The sequence below is a fragment of the Anolis carolinensis genome, chromosome 1 (assembly GCF_035594765.1).
Source record: "Anolis carolinensis isolate JA03-04 chromosome 1, rAnoCar3.1.pri, whole genome shotgun sequence".
Taxonomy (NCBI): Eukaryota; Metazoa; Chordata; class Lepidosauria; order Squamata; family Dactyloidae; genus Anolis; species Anolis carolinensis.
This window is the reverse complement of record NC_085841.1, coordinates 356,283,958-356,305,897: the sequence shown is the minus strand read 5'-3', so window position 1 is coordinate 356,305,897 and position 21,940 is coordinate 356,283,958. Positions and strand designations below refer to the sequence as shown.

The 21,940-nt window shown below is 39.0% G+C and overlaps 1 protein-coding gene across 1 annotated transcript in view; it reads right to left on the bottom strand.

The window, feature by feature from the left end:
- The window catches only part of kcnh5 (potassium voltage-gated channel subfamily H member 5), a 296,860-nt gene that overhangs the window by 111,797 nt on the left and 163,123 nt on the right, over positions 1-21,940 (bottom strand). Inside the window, exon 8 of the mRNA XM_062968582.1 lies at positions 4,352-4,551. Coding sequence (XP_062824652.1) covers positions 4,352-4,551 — 200 coding nt within the window. The remainder of the gene's footprint in view (positions 1-4,351; positions 4,552-21,940) is intronic.

Below are 21,940 nucleotides of genomic sequence, written 5' to 3'. Positions count from 1 at the left end.
TGTTTTGGTGCTTAATTTGTAAAATCATAACCTAATTTGATGTTTAATAGGCTTCTCCTTAATCTCTCCTTATTATCCAACATATTCGCTTATCCAACGTTCTGCCGGCCCGTTTATGTTGGATAAGTGAGACTCTACTGTAGCAGCAAATAGCCTTGCAGTCTCAAAGCCTGGCCGTTTTCTGGAGTAGCTGGAGCTCTTTGTTGTATGAACGTAGAGGCATGGATGAGGAGTTGTGCTGCCAAGTTTAGTGTTTCTGGGATGTGTAGTTTTGTTGTTTTGTCCTAGGCCGAAATTTCATCACTCTTCTATATATATAGATGGCATCAATGCAAATGCAGATGTGCCAAAGCATGCATGTTCAGGTCACTGCCATGTAATAATATGGGGCATGATTACATATCTCATATCCCCAGAATCGGATTCCCCATGGAAACAATGGGCCCACTTTACATATAAATAAGAAATTCTGGGTTGTTCTTTTTATGGTTGTTGTGTGTCTTCAAGTCATTTCTGATTAAACAGTAACTCTAAGAAGAACCTATCATGGTTTCTTCCTGGCAACATATGTTCAGAACAGGTTTGCCATGGCTGAAGTTGAGAGATTGTGACTTGCCCAAGGTCACCCAGAATGTTTTATGTCTTAAATTATGTACTGGTTGTTTTTATATGTATTGATTCTTTACCTTCTTTTATAATTATGTTTTACCTAGGTTGTGAGTTATGTTTGTTTTGACTATTTCTTTATGTTGTATTCTAATATGTTATTGTTCCTTGCTTTGATCCGTAGAAAAGTAATACTAATCATAATTTAAATAAATATATATAAAATGCCCACATATTTCTGTGCATGAAAAGGTGAAGAAATGTCTTAAAATCCAATATGAATCTGAGATGAGACTTCTAGAGGGGTTTCTGAGAACTTCAGTTCAAATGGAACTATCCAATTTTCACATCTGTAGTTAAAGCTTTTCTTTATTTTGATGCAGTCAAAAAATTGAATGGAGGCTATAGTCAACAAATATGAAATAGGCTAGGACTTGGAAGATCAGTTATGAAGGAAATAGAGAAAATCCTGAAGTGTAAGGACATATCATAGAATAGCAAAGTCAGGATGCCCATGCTTCAGATGTCTGATCTCTATGAGTGGTTATGAAAGCTTCACAATGAATTAAACTGACAGAAAGAAAATCAACTCATCTGAAATGTAGTGCTGGAGGACTGTTTTAAGAATATAATGGACTAACAAAAAACAAATAAATGGGCCCAAGAACAAATCGAGCCTTAGCTTTTCCTAGAAGCCAACATGACTAAACTGAAACTTGTCTACTCATGGCCATACCATGAGAAGAATGATTCATCTAAGAAGACAATAATGTTTGGTAATGTAGAAGGTGGTAGGAGAAAAGGAAGACCACATTCTAGTTGATAGACAATAACAAAAGCTATGGTCCTGAGTTTGGAAGGGCTGTTGAGGATAAGGTGATGTGAAGATTTCTCATTCATAAACTTTCTGTGAGTCAAAGTGGACTTGATGGCAATTAAGAGCAATAAGCCCAGAGCCTCATAGTCTCCTGCTTCAAATCAGAGCATGGCTTCATACAAACTATCCCTTTTGCTTGCGGACACATGGACACAAACTATTTTAAGATGACACACTTCTTTCATGACATATTGGCTAGCTGTTATTTTTACATCCTCACATTCCTCCTGTACAGTTATCGCATTCTGTCGCCATAGGAACTCTGCTGCAGAGATTTAAATATAGAATTTTTCTTCCTTTCTCTCTCCTTCTCTCCTTGCAGGCATATGAGATTCCTCTCTGTTCCTTTTATTGTTTAGATTGCAAAGAAGGGAATTATACTTCTCATAATAGAACACTTTGCTGCCTGAAATATACTATATGAGACTGGGGTGAATAGCACCGCGGAGTAATAAATCCTCTTGCAAAGAATCTTGTGGGCTTTTTTCTTTTCAAAACAACAATTGCCTGCAACAGAGCAATGTCTGCAATCTCAAAACTCAAAGAAGCAAAATCCAGCTAAATACTATAGTTGTGATGATCTCATTCTTTCTTTTTGTTTAGAAAGAATAAACTAGCTGCAGGTGTAGCATCCCTTATCTGGCATTCCAAAATCCCAAATAGTAGAGAATAGGGTGATTGACGCTTCCTTTAGGTTCTCTCCAGGCAGACTAAACTCTTGCTTTTTATCACTCTACTCAGAGAAGGGGATAGTTCTTAATTTAAGGTAAAGGTAAAGGTTTCCCCTGACGTTAAGTCCAGTCATGTCTGACTCTGGGGGTTGGTGCTCATCTCCATTTCTAAGCCAAAGAGCTGGCATTGTCCGTAGACACCTCCAAGGTCATGTGGCCGGCATGACTGCATGGAATGCCGTTACCTTCCCGCTGGATTGGTACCTATTGATCTACTCACATTTGCATGTTTTCAAACTGCTAGGTTGGCAGAAGCTGGAGCTAACAGTGGGCGTTCACTTCGCTCCCCAGGTTTGAAGCTGAGACCTTTCGGTCTGCAAGTTCAGCAGCTCAGCGCTTTAACACACTGAGCCACCAGAGGCTCCTAGTTCTTAATTTAGATAAGAGCTAATGAGTATATACAGTAAGCTGTCATTGTGAATATGGAACAGTTTGCCTAGATTTCCTTGTCCATAGCTGTTCACAATTGCTACTTAGTGATCTTGGCTTCATCGTTGAGCCTGGAACCTCAAGTTTCAGCAGTAGCCAGTGGAGGTTTTGCATAATTAAAATTTGTGTGCCAGTTGCACCCGTACCTTGGGAAGTCAGACTTGGACAGGGTGGTCCATGCTCTTGTTACATCTCGAATAGACTACAGCAACACGTAGTCTTTATAGGACATAACAGCCCTTTGAATTGTACCCAGAAGCACAGTGGCAGCCAGTGGAGCTGTTGCAACAGGTATCCCCCCTGAAGCTAGCCACAGTTCCAGCTAGCAATCCGGCCACAGCTCTTTGGACCAGCCAAAGTTTCTGAACACTTTTCAAAGATAGTCACTCATAAAAAAGGAACCTTTTTCTACTACTTTACCTTTTTACGGCATGTAATATTCATCCAAATCCCAAAGCTTTTTGAGTCTACTCAAGTTCCACTTGTTATTTATTTAGAAACTTTTTTTACTACTTTACATTTTCTTAAAAATCTGAAAACTATTTCCAATTCTAAAAACCCAATAGTTAAAATAATGAAAAAAACAAAACAGAAAAATTCATTAAACACAATTCACTTTTTGTGTGTGTAAGGAGCGACTTGAGAAACTGCAAGTCACTTCTGGTGTGAGAGAATTAGCCGTCTGCAAGGACGTTGCCCCAGGATGTTTTACCATCCTGTGAGAGACTTTTCTCAGGTTCCCGCATGAGGAGCTGGAGCTGACAGATGGAAGCTCATCCTGCTCCCCGGATTCGAACTGCCAATGGGTTAAATCTTTGTGTGAGCAGGACTGCTGACCAAATCCAAACTGCTGACTGATTTGGTCAGCAGTCCTGCTGACACAAGGGTTTAACTCATTGCACCACACTGAAAAACTAGAAGACTGGAAGCTCATCTAATCTGAGTGAGAAGATTAGTCTGTCACAACAGAGAAGGTTCTGACTGCATGAGCAGAGTTGACCAATGGAGGAGAAAAGGAATAGCATTCAATTTATTTTGATCAATACAGTCACCATAACTCAGAAATGATTTGAACTCCCACAACACCACCAATGGATCTGAAGGTTCTTGTTCGAAGAACGTAAGAAAGAAAGAAAGAAAGAAAGAAAGAAAGAAAGAAAGAAAGAAAGAAAGAAAGAAAGAAAGAAAGAAAGAAAGAAAGAAAGAAAGAGGGAGGGAAAGAAGGAAGGAAGGAAGGAAGGAAGGAAGGAAGGAAGGAAGGAAGGAAGGAAGGAAGGAAGGAAGGAAGGAAGGAAGGAAGGAAGGAAGGAAGGAAGGAAAGAAAGAAAGAAAGAAGGAAAGAAAGAAAGAAAGAAAGAAAGAAAGAAAGAAAGAAAGAAAGAAAGAAAGAAAGAAAGAAAGAAAGAAAGAAAGAAAGAGAGAGAAAGAAAGAAAGAAATCCATCTAGCTTGTTAGTTCAGGCTGTTCAGTTCTGTTCCCAAAAGAAATCTCAGGAATCATAAAGTACAGAACATAGGGTCCTGAGCCCTCTGATATCTTTTTCATGTTTCTTATCCATCACAATTTCAAAAAATAATAAATAAGTAAGTACACATAAAATTCTACATAGTAACACCACTTCCTCGCTTGTTTACTTTGTTGAGAAATGTTGCCTGTTGGGTTGAAATGATCAACAGCTAGCATTTCACTGATACAAATATAGTCATACCTTCTCTGTATCGATTCCTTTGGACATGGACCACGTGGAGACAATATAATCCATGACTCGTTCGCTAAGGCCTTTGGGAACTTGATACAACTTCAAGAAATCTCTCACATTATTCAGCATCTCGTGGTAGCGGTTGGTGTTGGCATACATTTGTTGGAAAATGGTGGTGACATTTCCAAAAATGGTTGCATAAAGAAGAGCTGGAATAGAACAAGAAAAGAGTAATGAGAGATAAAGAAAGAAGCGAAAACAATTAGCATTGACACTATGATGCTCTCAATTCTTTGGACATCTTGGTGCAAGAATCTAGTGCTGCATTGTTTTTGTGATGATCAGGGCCTGGCAAAGTTACTTTTGAAGACAACAGTTTACCAAATATGGTTTCCAGAGTGAAAACTGGAGATTGATCCTCTACCTTTAATGGTTGTGCAAAAGCAGGAAGGCTAATAGATATTGCTTGTTTCCAGATATGTCAATACCTGATGAACATGTCTCTTCTATACAGCCATTAAAGGTTGCATATGAAATCTCTCAAATTTTCAATCTGGAAACCCTATCCCAAAGCCATGGCTAGTGATAGCTCAAGGATTGTGGAAAAGGTACATTTTTAAAGCTCTGGTTCTGCTGAAATGAACATGATGGACCAGCAAGACCCATATAATGTAGTTTAATGCAGTTCAGACGGCTTTATGTGACAGTGTAGATCCAGCCTGAGAAAGTAAAAGGAGACTGAAAAAGTAGGTATCCCATAAAGTGATTGGAAATGGAAGGCCACTGAATGTCATACTAAGAAGAGGATTACCAATACTTCACCACCACCACCAACCCGTTCCGAGGAATGAGGTCCTATATCTAGTGGGAACTGAAGGATTAGCTTATTTGGAGAGCTATGTTCCCTAGCTTTGACTTAATGTTATTCTGTAAAAGAGGAGAAAAGGACACTGTGTAGACTAAAATGTGTGCCATTTTACACGTAGCTTTGCATGGAAGTGGGCAGTATACTGGAACACGCTACTGTGTGTGAAATTCTGTTTATTAACGAGCTGCCTACCTGTTATAAAAGCTGCCCTATTTTTCCATCTCCTTGTGTACAGCAGATTTTCTGCCAACTCAAATGCGAGATATTTTTAAATGGACAGTAGTAAATATGTTTCCCTGTTACAGGCATGGACTTAATGCAAATAGAAATCCCATGAAAATGAATGCAACTCTCTTCCTGTTGCACTCCAGGCATGGAAACACCTTTAACCACCGCACCACACAGGAGTCCAAGAATATAAGCAAACAGTTTATTGTAAAAACATATTAAAAGCATATACAAATAAGGAATAAGAAAGGAAGATATATAATCCAAAAAGGTTTAGCAACAGGTGATATCCAAACAATATTCCAAATGTCTCATAAAGCTCCAGAGGTGACAAAGTCCAGGAACCAGGGCCGGCCCCACCATAGAGGCCACGTGAAGCGGCCGCCTCGGGCGCAGGTCCCCGGGGGGGCACCGTCAGGCTTCCCCCACCCCTGCGGGGGGGGGGCACTTTTCCCCACCCCCTGCGCGGAGCCGGCGGGGGGGGGGGGCGCTTTTCTCCACCCCCGCTTAATATTTTAAATTATCTCCGGCCGGCCCTGCCAGGAACAGCCAGGAATCACAAATACAGCATAAATCCACAATCAGGAAAGAATAAATTGAACAGAAGTACATGACCAGGAACACAAAAACCGTCAGAATATATTAAATCCAAAATCAGAGCTTGGCTTGAACCAGGAAAAGAGGACTCAAGCTTAGATTCTCACTCTTACACAGTGTTGCCTGAACTGACCTTAAGATAAACAACTTGTTGTTTAATAGACACCCATGAAATCATTCTGTTTCTCCTGAATTTCTTTCCCAACTTTCCCATGTAATCTTTCTGAACAACACAATCTATTTTCGACTCTGATTTGTAAATGAAGACCTTTGTTGATCTCTGTAGCTGGAGGTGGGTTCCCATTTGAACCCTCTTTATCACTCAGCTCTTCACTCGATTCCTTATCTGCTGTTACTACTTCTGACTCCCCGGAATGCCCTTGAGGCCCTGCACTGTCCGAGCCCATTTTCCCACAGAGAGAACCATCATTTCCCAGATTCGAGGACCCATCACTCTGTGCCACAGGAAAGTTCACAATCCTCTCTATATCATCAGTTAAACCATCAGCCTCTGGTGGCTGATTTACAACACTTCCAAGCAAACTATTTGCTACATAAAGCCGTAACCTTCTCCTTTCTACATGGTTGTTAAGTTGCACTGTGTCCAAAGTTCATTTATTTAAATCCAATTAGTAGTCCTACATACGATAAACCCCTTAAATCAACAGGAACTTCCATTGATTTAGTGTGCCTACTTTAGTTAAGTGGTTTTAAGTGTTGAGAAACTTCAGTGAGAAGAATTTTGGACTAACAATAATTTCCATACTTCAGGTTTACTCTGAATACAATTTGCAGGTGGTAGCTTTGCATAAAAAACCGTATTTTCTGCACAAAAAGTAAATCTGTAAAAAAATGTGGGTTTTATGCAAAATGATCACATGCAAATTGTACTCAGAATTATTCAGAATAAGCTTCCAACATTTTTTCTTGCAGCAGGAAGAAAATAGCTAAAATTACTAATTGCTAAAATTACTAAAAGGGGCCCCTGGTGGCACAGTGTGTTAAAGCGCTGAGCTGCTGAACTTGCAGACCAAAAGGTCCCAGGTTCAAATCCGGGGAGCGGAATGAGCGCCCACTGTTAGCCCCAGCTCCTGCCAACCTAGCAGTTCGAAAACATGCAAATGTGAGTGGATCAATAGGTACTGCTCCGGCGGGAAGGTAACGGCGCTCCATGCAGTCATGCCGGCCACATGACCTTGGAGGTGTCTACAGACAACACCGGCTCTTCGGCTTAGAAATGGAGATGAGCACCAACCCCTAGAGTCGGTCACGACTGGACTTAACATCAGGGGAAACCTTTACCTTTACTTTAAAATTACTAATTGGTGAATTACATCTCTGGTCAAGTCGCAATCCTATTGGCAGTATTGAAACAAAAATCAATGGTGGAAAAGGTTAAGTTTTACACATGGAATATGGGACAATGTCATGTTATCCTTTGCATAGCTCCTTTAAAAATCAGATCTATATCTCAAAATACATTCACCATCCAAAAGACATTGAAGCTACCCGATAATTTTGCTAATTAAAGAAACACCTAAAAGAAGCCACAGATCCCAACTTTTTCTTTAAAATAGAAACAACTCCCCTGCAGTTGCACCATGTCTCAGCAATTCTAAATCGATCCTTCAGTTTTTTTAAGTGTAGATTCAAAGGAGAGGTATGCATTGGCACACTTTCCTTATTTCCTCCTTTCCCCTTCTTAACTTTATTTATGCCCCATGTCCCTCAAACTGGGATTCAAAATGATTTACAATTTTTAAAAAGTGCAATACCGGAAACTTAGGGACCACGGTGGCAAATCGGGTTAAACAGCTGAGCTGATGAACTTGCTGACTGGAAGGATGGTGGTTTGAATCCACAGAACGGGGTGAGCTCTAGCTATTAGCCCCAGCTTCTGCCAAACTAGCAGTTCAAAAGCATGCAAATGTGAGTAGATCAATAGATATCGCCTCCGCAGGAAGGTAAACAGTGCTCCCTGCAGTCATGCTGGCCACATGACCTAGGAGGTGTCTATGGACAACGCAGGTTCTTCAGCTTAGAAATGGAGATGAGCACCAACCCCCAGAACAGGAGATGAGTACCACTCCTCGGAGCCGAAAGGGGAAACCTTTACCTTTATCTGTCTTTGTTGTTTCTAGACATTGAATGTTTGCCTTGTGTCTGTGTTTGTTGGAACCTGCCTTGAGTCCCCTCAGGGAGATAGGGCAGAATACAAATAAATTATTATTATTGTTATTATTATTATTATTATTATTATTATTATTATTATTATTATTATTATAGAGAAATAGCCATATAAAATTTGAATCAATCTAATCACAATATTAAAAGTTTAAAAACTTACTCTTCTCTTTGATGTAGTGGATACATGGAGTTTTTGGTATTTTAGGCAATTCTTATAATTCCCACCTTTTTCTCATTATTTTGTTAACTTTTTTCTCTTTCTTGCTTTTCCTTTCCCCCTTCACGTGTTGCATAAATTGGAAATGCTCAATAAAAAGCATTATATATATGGAGTATGTGTGTGTGTGTGTGTGTGTGTGTGTTATACACTCACTAAAAAGATAATATCGATATTAACTTTATTAATTAACTTAATTAAGGACTTAACAGGTTATAATCAGAGATTTGAGCAGAGACAATTTTTTCGCGGCCCGCTTCATAAATGAATGAAGTGGTTTTCTCTAGATAAAAATTGTATTTCTCTTAGAAAGATCCCATATCATTTTTGCATAGAATACATTCCTCAAAGATTCTTGTGAATGCAAGAATTTGTTCATTAGGATTTCCTGGCACTTAAGGAACACGCTTTTTGTATCCCTTAAGTGCCAGGAAATCCTAATGAAGAAAGGCTGAAACAGGTACAAATCATATAAAAACTGTAATGGTGCATAAAGGTATTTTCAAGTTATGTGGATAAGGCAGGCTTGGGCAAACATCAGCCCTCCAGATGTTTCCGACTTCAACTCCCACAATTCCTAACAGCCTACCGGCTGTTAGGAATTGTGGGAGTTGAAATCCAAAACATCTGGAGGGCCAAAGTTTGTCTGTGCCTGGTATAAGATGTATGTGTATGAAGCATAAATGAATTTTCTGTTCAGACTCAGGTCCCATCTCCAAGACATCTAATTATATATGAATATGCAAATACTGCTTAAAATCCAAAATCCAAAACAATTCTGGTCCCAAGCATTTTTGATAAGGGATATTCAAGCTGTATCAATAGAATTAAATGCTATTCACTGCATAGCTATTAAAATAGGGAAGGAAAGAGATAATACTGCACACATTATTACAAACCCATTGTTTGCGTTCAGTCAGCTTCCAGAGGTCTGCAAAAACATAAAAGTATTTTTTTCTGCCTACAGAAGGATAAGAATGATGCCAGTCTATATAACTGTACATATATATCTAAAGTGGGACTAATGTTCTCCACCATTGTATCCGAGAAAGTAGATCATAATCCACAAAAAAAATGCTATAAAAAAACTGGGTAGTTGTAAAGATGCAACAAAACTGCTTCTCCCCACCTTTATACTGAAACAGTCTAACAATGCAATCCCTTTAAAAACTATGTATTTTTCAAAGACACAATTTCTCTCGAGAACCGCTCGAGAGTTCTTCATTAGTTCTTTTAAATAAATAAAACAGTGGCTTGACGTATTTGTGTGAGAAAGGATGTGTGTGTGTGTTGAGGCTGCAAGTATGCATAAAATACTTGGCCAAATTAAGCTAAATAGGCTTCAGCAGCAAGTGTATCATTATTGCATTCCAAAAGCGCCTTGACTTTATACTTGGGGAAAGGCTACAATTAATTCTCCAAATTGCTCCTATTAAAAATAACCAAGATAGCGCAAGGCTTAATATCCTGTAATGGGAAAGTGGTTTCGACAGAGATATTTTTAAATGGAGATTTATTCGGAGCGTAAATGCTCCGGCTAGTATTGGAAAAATAAGAAAGTGAGAGAACTTCCCATTTACACTGCTATATAATGCACTCTATATGGTCCCTTCCACACGGCTGCATAAAATCCACATTGAACTGGATTATATGGCAATGTGGACTCAGATAATCCAGTTCCTGTTGGAAAAAGTAACCTTCTTTAGGCCTCCACTAGTTTTTTGCTATGTATATAATTGAGATTGCTTACTTTATTGTATATGTGCATATTGGTATGCAGTTTTCCTTAACTCTATGTTGGTGGAGGGGCTGAAGACCATGTGAGCAGATCTGGGATTGTTCAGGACTCAGACTCCATTGGACTTTCAACAGAGACTTTATTAGACTCTCAAAACAGAGAGATGCTTTAAACCAGGGGTCCCCAAACTAAGGCCCGGGGGCCGGATGTGGCCCTCCAAGGTCATTTACCTGGCCCCCACCCTCAATTTTATAATATAATATATTGTATATACATATAATATTGATATTAATATTATAATGTAATACAATATAACACTAATAATAATACCATATAATAAAATTAATTATATATTCTATATTACATATAATATTACTAATAATATTACAGTATAGTGGTATATTTCAATATAGTAATACATAATGCTAATATTGTGCTATGCTAATAATATAATATATTGTATGTACATATAATTTGTAAGCCACTCTGAGTCCCCTTTGGGGTGAGAAGGGTGTGATACAAATGTAGTAAATAAATGCAGTAAATAAATAAATAAATAAATAATAAATTTTAGACTTAGGCTCGCCCAAAGTCTGAAATGACTTGAAGGCACACAACAACAACAACAACAATCCTAATTAACTTGACTATCTCATTGGCCAGAAGCAGGACCACACTTCCCATTGAAATCCTGATAAATGTATGTTGGTTAAAATTGTTTTTATTTTTAAATATTGTATTGTTCTTTCATTGTTGTTGTTGTTGTTTTTGCACTACAAATAAGACATGTGCAGTGTGCATCGGAATTTGTTTGTATTTTTTTTTCAAATGATAATCCGGCCCCTCAACAGTCTGAAGGATGGTGGACCGGCCCTTGGCCTAAAAAGTTTGAGGACCCCTGCTTTAAACTATGGATTGTTAAGATTATAAGAAAGATGCTCTGTGTTATCTGCACAGAGAAACTACTTCAAATTATTTCGGTAACTGGGCAGATAAGCAATGTACTTGTATGCTGAATACATGAAGTTTGTGAATAAATCAACTATGTTACTTTTTAATAAGTCTACCTTATTTTTGTCACTTAACAGCATTTAAACCCAGATTTTTACGGGAGCATAGATTTTTTGAGGCAACTGAAAGAACACTTCTGAAACTCTGCTATATATGTGTTTGTGTCTCTGTGTGTGTTTGTGTATTGGAATATCTTTGTCCCTAACAGTTCAAAGAGATATGTAGGTATATCAGTTTAAAAACTGAGAAATCTAATTGCCTTGCATACTAGTGGATGTTTACCACTAAGGAGAAGGTTGACTCAAGCGAGTTTTAAACTCTTCTCAGGGAGATTCCTGGTTTTCCAAAAAGGTTATGGCATCCTTATTCTGAAAGGTTGTGATTTCTAACAAGGTCATGCCTTTCCAAAAGTTCAAAGCAGATATTGTGGATCATCTCCTTTGATATTCTTGGTTATATGGCTGTGTGGAAGGGCCCTAAGTCTACACTGACCATGCCTGAGGTCTTTGCCCCCTTGTGAAGAAAGATCAGCTCATGGAACATCTCTAGGCTAGGAATGCCCAACAATGAGAAACCAGGCCTCTTAGTCCACCAGAGACCATCCAGTGTTCCTCACACCGCCAAAATATATTTAAAATGTGCCGCAAAAGCCTCCAATACTCTGTAGGTCAGGCATGGGCAAACTTTAGCCTTCCAGGTGTTCTGGATTTTAACTCCCACAATTCCTAACTGCCTACTGGAGGACTGAAGTTTGCCCATGCTTGGTCTAGGGTTTATAGGGGTACTTTGCCATATTTTTGCCTCTCCTGGTTCTTTAGGTTCTGGAGAGACCTTTATAAAAATAGGATTTGAATGGAAGTCCACTACAGGGTTTTTTTTTAAAGACTTACCCATGAATTAAAATGGCTCAAGTCTCCCCAGGAAAAACATGGTGAAGATGCCAAGAGGCAGAGGGCATTTGGATGAAAAAACTATTTGCCTGGAGAATCCTTGGAAGCCACAGCTTCCAGCAGAATCGTTGGTCAGCATAGTTGCTAGCCTTTACTACAGTGAAATTGTAGGAGATAGGCTTCCAAGCATTTTCTGTACTTCCAAAGTCACTCCAGGTACTTTATTTTCTAGTACTGAAATGGACATTAGCAGTGGCCACTTATGGGCTCTCCAGATATCATTAAAGTCTAATCCCCAGAAATAATGAGCACTAGGTCTGTGTCTTCATTTTATATTTCCTGCATTTTCCCCAGAATGATGCCACATCAGGGGTGGAATGGCAGCCCAGACCCAGCCATCCAGAGCAGGAGACATGGGAAAGGCAACGGAAATGAAATGAGCCTTGCCAAGTCTCTGAGGATACCGCAATGACCCAAGGAGACAGCTTGCTGTGGCTGAGCCTGGCTGGACGCCATGTGGCTTCAATTAGCATTTAGCTAATTAGGGTTTTAACAGCATTTTCCCCTTCTAGAAAAACCTGCTTCTAGCACTGCGGCAACCCTGCAGAGTTACCCCCTGCAAATCAGGCAATGAGCGCACAAAACTCAGTCTGGGCTGAAGCATCGATATTGCAACGGACTTATTGAAATCATAATTAAAGCAGTTACACAGCTGAGGTCCCCGCTGTTGTCCACGGATGCTGTGCCCAGAACTGGCAAAAGATGTAGCTCTATTAAGTAAATAGGAGTGTCCTTGCTTATGCCAATTTCCAACAGCTGAGGCTGTTATTAGAGGCATAGGAGCAGGGTCAAAAACTGAGGCACAATATACTGAAAACCCACAGAATTGTTGAATAGTAACATCATGCACCCTAGCATCAATTTTGGGGGCCCAGAAAAGCCTAGGGATCAAGTATTTTTAAAGTTCCAAAATGTCTTATAGAAGATATAGGGGTGATTTCCACCATGTTTGAATCCTGCCCCAAGAATCCAAAACATTTTTGAAATAAATTCATTTTTTTCTTATTCCAAAGTTACCTCTTGGAAAATTTCCAAGGTATTTCCATCACAAAATAATACTTTTTGAGACAGAGTGTGAATAAGAAATTATTGCTCATTTACTATGGTCTAAAAATGGACCTAAAGTTGACCTTGCTGCACTCCAGGCCTAGAAATAACTTTAACCACTGCACCACACAGGAGCCAAAGAATATAAGCAAACAGTTTATTGTAAAAACATATAAAAAGCAAATAAAAATCAGGAATAAGAAAGGAAGATATATAACCCAAAAAGGTTTAGCAACAGGTGATATCCAAATAATAATCCAAATGTCGCATAAAGTCCCAGAGGTAGCAGGAACAGCCAGAAATCACAGATACAACATACATCCACAATCAGGAAGGTATCACTAGTAATACTTCAACAGGAGTACATGAACAGGAACACAGGAAACTTCCAAGATATATAAAATCCAAAACCAGAGCTTGACTTGAACCAGGAACAAGAGAACTCAGGCTTAGCTTCTCACTCTTACGCAATGTTGCCTGAACTGACCTTAAGGTAAACAACTTGTTTAATAGACACCCATGAAATCATTCCATTTCCCATGAATTTCTTTCCCAACTTTCCCACATAATCTCTCTAATTTATTTTTGAGAACCAACAAAGTCAAAGATAAGGAGATCACAGATAAGGAATCGAGTGAAGAGCTGAGTGATAGGGAGCCCACCTGCAGCTACGGAGATCAACATAGACTTTTGTTGATCTCCATAGCTGCAGGTGGGTTCCCTATCACTAAACTCTTCACTTGATTCCTTATCTGCTGTTGCTATTTCTGACTTCCTTGAATTCCCTTGAGGCCCTGCACTTTCTGAGCCTGTTTTCTCACAGAGAGAACCATCATTTCCCAGACTTGAGGGCCCATTACTTTGTGCCACAGGCAAGCCCACAATCCTCTCTAAATCATCAGTTAAACCACCAGTCTCTGGTGGCTGATTTACAACAGACCCTTAGGTCTCCTGAAGAGAACTTGGGAATATTGTTGTTGTTTGCAGGAGAAGGTGCAATAAGAGGACATGGCTCTCTAAGCATAACTAAGACCCTTAGGCTGCCACAGTTCCCCACCCCTTATATAGTTCGGTCTATCTTTCTATCTATCTATCCATCCATCAAGTCATCCATTAATCTATTCAACATTTAGTATGTATTAATCTATATCATTTATTTTAATATTTTATATTATTTTCTCAGGAGTGGAACACAAGGCAGCTAGGAAAACCTCAATGATTTAGTGTATCTAGCTAACTAGGACTAACAACAAACAATATAATTCAAAAAGTAACTTTGCCAAGCTATTGGTACCATTGCACATATGTCCTGCATTGCATACTAACTAGTAACTAGCTGACCACTGTGAGAATAGACCAGGCAAGGACCAACTTCGGCCCTCCAGGTGTTTTGAACTTCAACTTCCACAATTCATAAAAGTCAGTAAGTCCAAAATACCTGGAGGGCTGAAGTTTGCCAATGTCTAGAATAGACTATTTAGCTTATATAGACTTTTGTTCTGATCTAGCATCGTTTCTCTGATGTGCTTGAAGGAAGCAGGTCCCAGCAGGCAGAAAATTTGGAAAATGCTATGCATGAATGCCACTGAACTTATATGGGTTATTTCCTTCTGCTTCTTGATTAGTTAACAGTGCCACCCTATTCACACTTCACAGAACATCTGCTTGCAGAGGAAAAATCCCATTATGATAATTGTGAGGATGGCCAAGCTTTGTGGAGTGTTATTGACCCCGCAGGTCAGAGAGGAGCGATCAGCGTCACTTGAGCATTTCAGCTCTTCCCTAATTGAGGCAGCGAAAGGCTAGTTCAGAATAATTTGAGATTAGCCAGTGGGGTTCTTCACACAGATCCTCACTGCTGCACGGTTATATCCCTCCTTATTCAATTTGTACTCTAGATAACAAGGGGAGATGTGGCCTGTGTCAAGATGGTACTATCAGTGATTCAAACAACGTTTTGTTTCATTTCTATTTTTTTCTTCCACATTCTGACCTTTGTGGAATTATGTATATTTTTTATTTGCCTGGAGGGTTCAACAGGAAAAGCACGACGAAAGAGAAAAGTCAGAAAGTGACCATAATGTCTAAATGAGACAGAGCCAGGCCAAAGAGAACAATTTACTTAGAAATTGCCATAAGTTCCTTTTGATTTCAATCAGGTATAAAGTTAATTATGTATAAAATGTTCTTGACATATTCTTCTGATCCAATAACATTTAGAACAACTAAATAAGATAGATAGGGAGTTAGTACGTATCTTACTGCCTTTTGTTTTGCTCAGCTGTTGCCATAGCATGTGAAAATTCTATAGAGTTTGACTATCATGTATATAATTTTTATTCTATATTCTTATTGCCCAGAATTCAAAAATCTGAAATACTCCTAAATTGACCTCACAGATATAATTAATAAACAGAGCCAATAAGAAGAAATACACAGATAGTCATTGGAGGATTAGGTTGGTGTTAATTCCCATCGTAAGTATTGAACTGAGCTCATATGGGATGTAAATGTGACACAAGAAAAGCAAGATTCCACATTGGGCATAGCATAAAACTCTACATTAATTGTGCTATGTATCCCTTGAATGGAGTGGCAACTGAGGCAAGGCGGCAAATTCACAACTGAATGTACAACCAAATGCATACATGTACCAGTGCGCACTGCACATCCAAGTGCAGTAATGCCACTGTGAGCTTGAACTCAATGCGGATGTGTCACATTGGACAAAATGTGAAACTGCTTCTATAAGGGAATGTTCATAAGACAACAGCAGAAAACATACATTTTCCTCATTTTAATTCATTCCATCTACTGTCCGATTGATCATGGTACACACAGCTCTCACACAAATGCACACTCCTCTCTGGTCACATTTGATTCCCTTTCATTGGCAGTGCCAATCAAGACAAACAACACTTGTCAAGCAGTCAGTTGCATTAGCTGTCACAAGGAGCCAGTAATTCAGTTTTCTGTCAAAAGCCGGAAAAGCCAAGTTTTTTCAGAATGTTCTTGTTTCCGATCTCATTACTGAGACATCGCCGACATCTGTGGACTAAAGCCATATCATGTTTGTTCCGCCACATGCCTTGCTGTGTCAGCAATGTCACAGGTAATAGGCATGAGACACAAAGACCTACAAAATACTTGCCTTGTATGGCAGGCCCAAAGTCGATGGGGGCAACGTTGATAGTTTTCATCAAAATGTTCCATGTGTCAAGCTGGCAGGTGCCATCAAGACAACATAGGAAAGCTGAACAGCTTGTTGCCATGTCGAGGTGGCTTCTTTTGCTGTTCTTTTAATTTATTCTCAGCAAATTTTCTGACATGGACACAGCGCTCCTGTCATATTTTGAGGAAAATTGGGTAACAAGACAGTTGCTCCAGGCAGGCTCCAAAAACACAGCTCCCACACTGACAGTCAGATCTATGTGCCTATTAAAAACCCACAACTACGTATCAAAACATCTTTCTCTACATGTATCTGTATCTCTGTACATCGCTGTATCGATGGCCAAGATCCTACATCATGCTTGCATAGTCTAAATTTACATATACAGTAGAGTCTCACTTATCCAACATAAACGAGCCGGCAGAACGTTGGATAAGCAAATATGTTGGATAATAAGGAGAGATTAAGAAAATGCCTATTAAACATCAAATTAGGTTATGATTTTACAAATTTAAGCACCAAAACATCATGTTATACAACACATTTGACAGAAAAAGTAGTTCATTACACATTAATGCTATGTAGTAATTACCGTATTTACAAATTTAGCACCAAAATATCACAATGCATTGAAAACATTGACTACAAAAATGTGTTGGATAATCCAGAACGTTGGATAAGCGAGTGTTGGATAAGTGAGACTCTACTGTACATAGTTAGTAAATCTAAATTCATGTACTTACACTATAAGACAGAGGAATAGTCATGCAACCATGAATTACAACTGCATAAATTGAATCCTGTGGGATAGTCCCAGCTGGAGGATACCCATTAAACCCATTAAATCAATTGTTGAATGATGGATCAACAAGTTGAATCCAAGGTTCCACATTATCTGGAGTTAGGAGCACAGGACTCTCATGAAAGGGGGAGGGATGAATAAAGAAATTGCTATTTTTTAACCTGAGGAAATAGCTCTCTAGGATTTTTGAGGTCTTCCAAAATGGTTCTCTGGTCAACTTCTGTTGGAAATTGACTATAGATTCACTTTGGGAGACTTAGACATTCCTTAAAAGGTTTTCTCTAGGACCTCCAGCATTAGAAGAAGTTGACCATAGAATTGTACTGGAAGATCTAGACAATTGAAGGCAGAACATTTTAAATCAAATCTGCAAAAGTCAATACTGCAAATGTGAAGGAACAGCTGTATGGCATAGTGTAGTGGTTTGGAGACCAGGGATCACGAAGCTTGACCAAGGAAACACACTCTTAGTTGAAAAAAAAAACTCTGTAATAGGTTCGTCTTAGGATTGACATAAGTCAGAAATGACTGGGAAGCTCAAAGCAACAACAAACAGGGATCCAGGTAGCTTATTATATGAAGAAAAAGTATTTGTATGGTTTTGGTTTCATGGGTTGGGGGACAGTGCTGGGATCTTATCTATTTTGTCTAGTGTTCTATATTTTGTGTGTAGGTTTGTTGGTCTGTGTTTGAAGAATTTTTTTAAAAAGATCAAATTACACATGTAAAGGCATTTACTTAGGTGTATGTCACCAACAGATCACAGCTCATTTATATCCATAAAGATAGTAAGGTAAAGGTTTTCCCCTGACATTAAGTCTGGTCATGTCTAATGCTGGGGTTGGTGCTCATCCCCATTTCTAAGCCGAAGAGTCAGTGTTGTCTGTAGATACCTCCATGGTTATGTGGCCAGCATTCATATATCTATGTCCAATCTTAAAATCTTGGTAGTTGTGGTCCAAAACTCCTAATTTTCTCTGTTTTTGTGCAAAAAAAAAAGGTGATTTACAAAGACCATTTTCTAAGACTCCCATATTCTATGAAGGTTGGTAAGAGCTATTTTGGTGAGGCTCTAACTATAAAAGAAATTCAAACTAAAGTAATTTTATTATTATTAATGCAATGGTCTGCAGGCTTATTAATTAAAGTGTGCACTTTGGATTTCCATCATCGGGAGAAAAACTGAGATTCTTTTCTTTTATGCTTTTGAATTATGGGAAAGTGAAAGAGCACAATTAAAAATGCCTGCATTTGAAAAATGGGCACCAGCACACTTTAGTCAGTGGAGAAAATGCTTACTGTAGAAAAGTGCATACCAAAAATATCCACAAATTTATGTGCAGAAAGAAAGAAAAAAGCCCAGAACTCAGAAGGGTCAGAAGTAAATCTTCATAAACTGCATTCTTGTCGACAAAAACACTTTGCCACTTTTCTCCCTGCTGCAGGTAAGTCTTTAAAAACTACATGGATTTTAAGTTCACCTTTCAGGACTCTTTGGGGGAAATGCATATCTCTGTGTTTTTGTGTCTGCATAATCATATGTTCTATACAAAAACATTTCCCTCCTATGCTTAAAACGCAAAAGGTTGTGGGAGAAAATGAATTTTTCCCCACAAAGAAAGATTCTAATTTTCCTAGCATTTTTTCTTATCAGGGTTTGCCAGCACTTGGGAAATCTGTTTTCCTTCTATCCACTGAATATTTCCCAATCATCTTTCCATCCATATAGGTGATACGCAAAGCAGTCAACTATGGAAAATGAGATTAGAGCACAATGTGAAATATCCAGTTGGGTTTGGATACATCGTAAATGAATGCAAGTGAGGACAATATAATTTGAGTTAATCAGAGGAAAAGGCCAATAATGTTTGCAAAACAAAACCCAGGCAACCTCACCACCTCTGAGGATGCCTGCCATAGATGTGGGCAAAACATCAGGAGAGAATGCTTCTGGAACATGGCCATACAGTCTGGAAAACTCACAGCAACCCAGTGGTTCTGGCCATGAAAGCCTTCAACAACACATCAAAACTCAGGTAGCTTTTGCTCAGCTCCAATAAAGGTGTATAAATTGGATGCCTGATCTTCAGATTAAGACCTGGGTTTCCCAGGTACACATTTCCCATTTCCTTTTATGCTTTTTACAGGGAACTTTTTGTCCTGATAATGAGGCGTCTTCATCAAGCCAAAGGACAGACTCCTCGATAGGAACAAAATGGTAATGGCCATCACATGTCAATGTAGTTAATTACAGCTCTGATGAGTTTTAGACGGATCAAAAGAAATTTGTACTAAAAAAAACCCTAAAAAAAAACCTGATTGCAAAGCTCTGTGATCACAGAACTGAGACAGTCTCTTTTGGCTTTTCACCACATATTTAATGTCTGCAACATTGCTGTTGTAATTGGCTTTTGCCTTTGATTGCCTGGCAGGGTGAACATATGGCAGCTGTCTCTTGTAAAAACCCAGGTAACAATATGCTGAGGCACATGAAGCTGTTCCAGGGAGTACAGAGTTTCAAATCAGCAAGCACATATTTATAGACACTCTGTAGAAGCACATTTCCTTCCATGTGAGGACAACCAAGGAGGCTAAGCAAAATCTCAGCAGTACTTACATAAACCTAGATGCAAAGGGGCAGCTAGGTCACTGAAACAATGGCCAAAGCATCCTGAAAATCAGCTTTTAGGCAATTAGCAAAAGTGATCAAGGGAGAGAAACCACTGTGAGATAGAAGAAAGGTATGTTATTTATTATTCTTATTCTTATTATTATTATTCTTATTATTATTATTATTATCTTTATTTCTCTCTAGGTCTTCCAGCATGAATCTAGCAGGCATGGGCAAACTTTGGTCCTCCAGGTGTTTTGGACTTCAACTCTCACAATTCCTAACAGTCTACTGGCTGTTATGAATTATTTATTTATTTTATTTATTTACAGCATTTATATTCCGCCCTTCTCACCCCGGGTGAGACTCAGGGTGGATTACAATGAACACATATATGGCAAACATTCAATGCCAACAGACAAACAACATATATAGACAGACACAGAGGCATTTAACATTTTTTTTCCAGCTTCACGATTCTGGTCACAGGGGGAGCTGTTGCTTCACTGTCCACTAGTGGCTGTACTTCCTCATTCCATTCCTCGTGTTTTGCTGGCAGTTTTATGATGTTGTAAATTAGTTAAATTAGCCTCCCGCATAAAGCGTACCTAAATTTTCCTAATTGACAGATGCAACTGTCTTTCGGGGCTGCATAGGTCAATAGCAAGCCAGGCTATTTAATGGTCGGGGGCTTAACCCGACCCGGGCTTCGAACTCATGACCTCTCGGTCAGTAGTGATTTATTGCAGCTGGTTACTAGACAGCTGCGCCACAGCCCGGAATTGTGGGAGTTGAAGTCCAAAACACTTGGAGGGCTGAAGTTTTCCCATGCCTGCTATACAGTCAACCCCTGAAGGACCTAAAGATTCCTAGAAATAGGGCTGGGCTTTTGCCCAGCTGGTAAATCACCAGCAGTAATAAGATATACCAACCAAAAGGTGGCCAGTTTGAAGCCTGGTTGGGGTGAGCACCCAACCATTAAGCTCAGCTCACTATCTACCTAAGCAGTTCAAAAACAGCTTAGAGCTGTAAGTAGAGAATTTAGGTACCGCTAATTAGTGGGGGAGGTATTTTACAATACTATAAAAAACAAGACCAGAAATGCAGTGACCAAAAGGAAGGAGGAAGTCCTGATGACTCTTCGTCATAGAGAATGGAACAACAGCATCCCCCCATGACTGAATCCGAACTCAGCCTCCAAGGCACTGAAAATAGGACTTTGAGATAACATGCCTAATTTCTGTCTGGTCTGTTCTGTCCCGTCTGTTCAAATGGCATTGAATGTTTGCCATGTATGTGTACAGTAATCTGCCCCGAGTCCTCTTAGAGAGATAGGGCAGAATCTAAATAAAGTGTTGTTATTGTTGTTGTTGTTAGAAATAATCAAATTTGTAAATAATCAAACCCATAAAAGTCAAGCCTACAAATGTGAAGGGTTGACTATACAGTAGAGTCTCACTTATCCAACATTTGCTTATCCAACGTTCTGGATTATCCAACACAGTCTGTCTCCCACCCGGATCCACAGCTGTTTCTCTAGGCAGCAAGGACCGAACTTTTTGTGGATTTAATTTCTGACAAAGTTGTTACTGTAACCTCATTTTATGCAATTCTATATTTATTTGTAGTCAATTTGTTAGTAAAAGTTTTTGTAGTCAACGTTTTCAATACATTGCGATGTTTTGGTGTTAAATTCGTAAATACAGTAGAGTCTCACTTATCCAAGCTAAACGGGCCGGCAGAAGCTTGGATAAGCGAATATCTTGGATAATAAGGAGGGATTAAGGAAAAGCCTATTAAACATCAAATTAGGTTATGATTTTACAAATTAAGCACCAAAACATGTTATACAACAAATTTGACAGAAAAGGTAGTTTAATACACAGTAATGTTATGTTGTAATTACTGTATTTATGAATTTAGCACCAAAATATCACGATATATTGAAAACATTGACTACAAAAATGGCTTGGATAATCCAGAGGCTTGGATAAGCGAGGCTTGGATAAGTGAGGCTCTACTGTACAGTAATTACTACATAACGTTACCGTGTATTGAACTGCTTTTTCTATCGATTTGTTATGAAACATGATGTTTTGGTGCTTAATTTGTAAAATCATAATGTAATTTGACATCTAATAAGATTTTCCTTAATCCTTCCTTATTATCC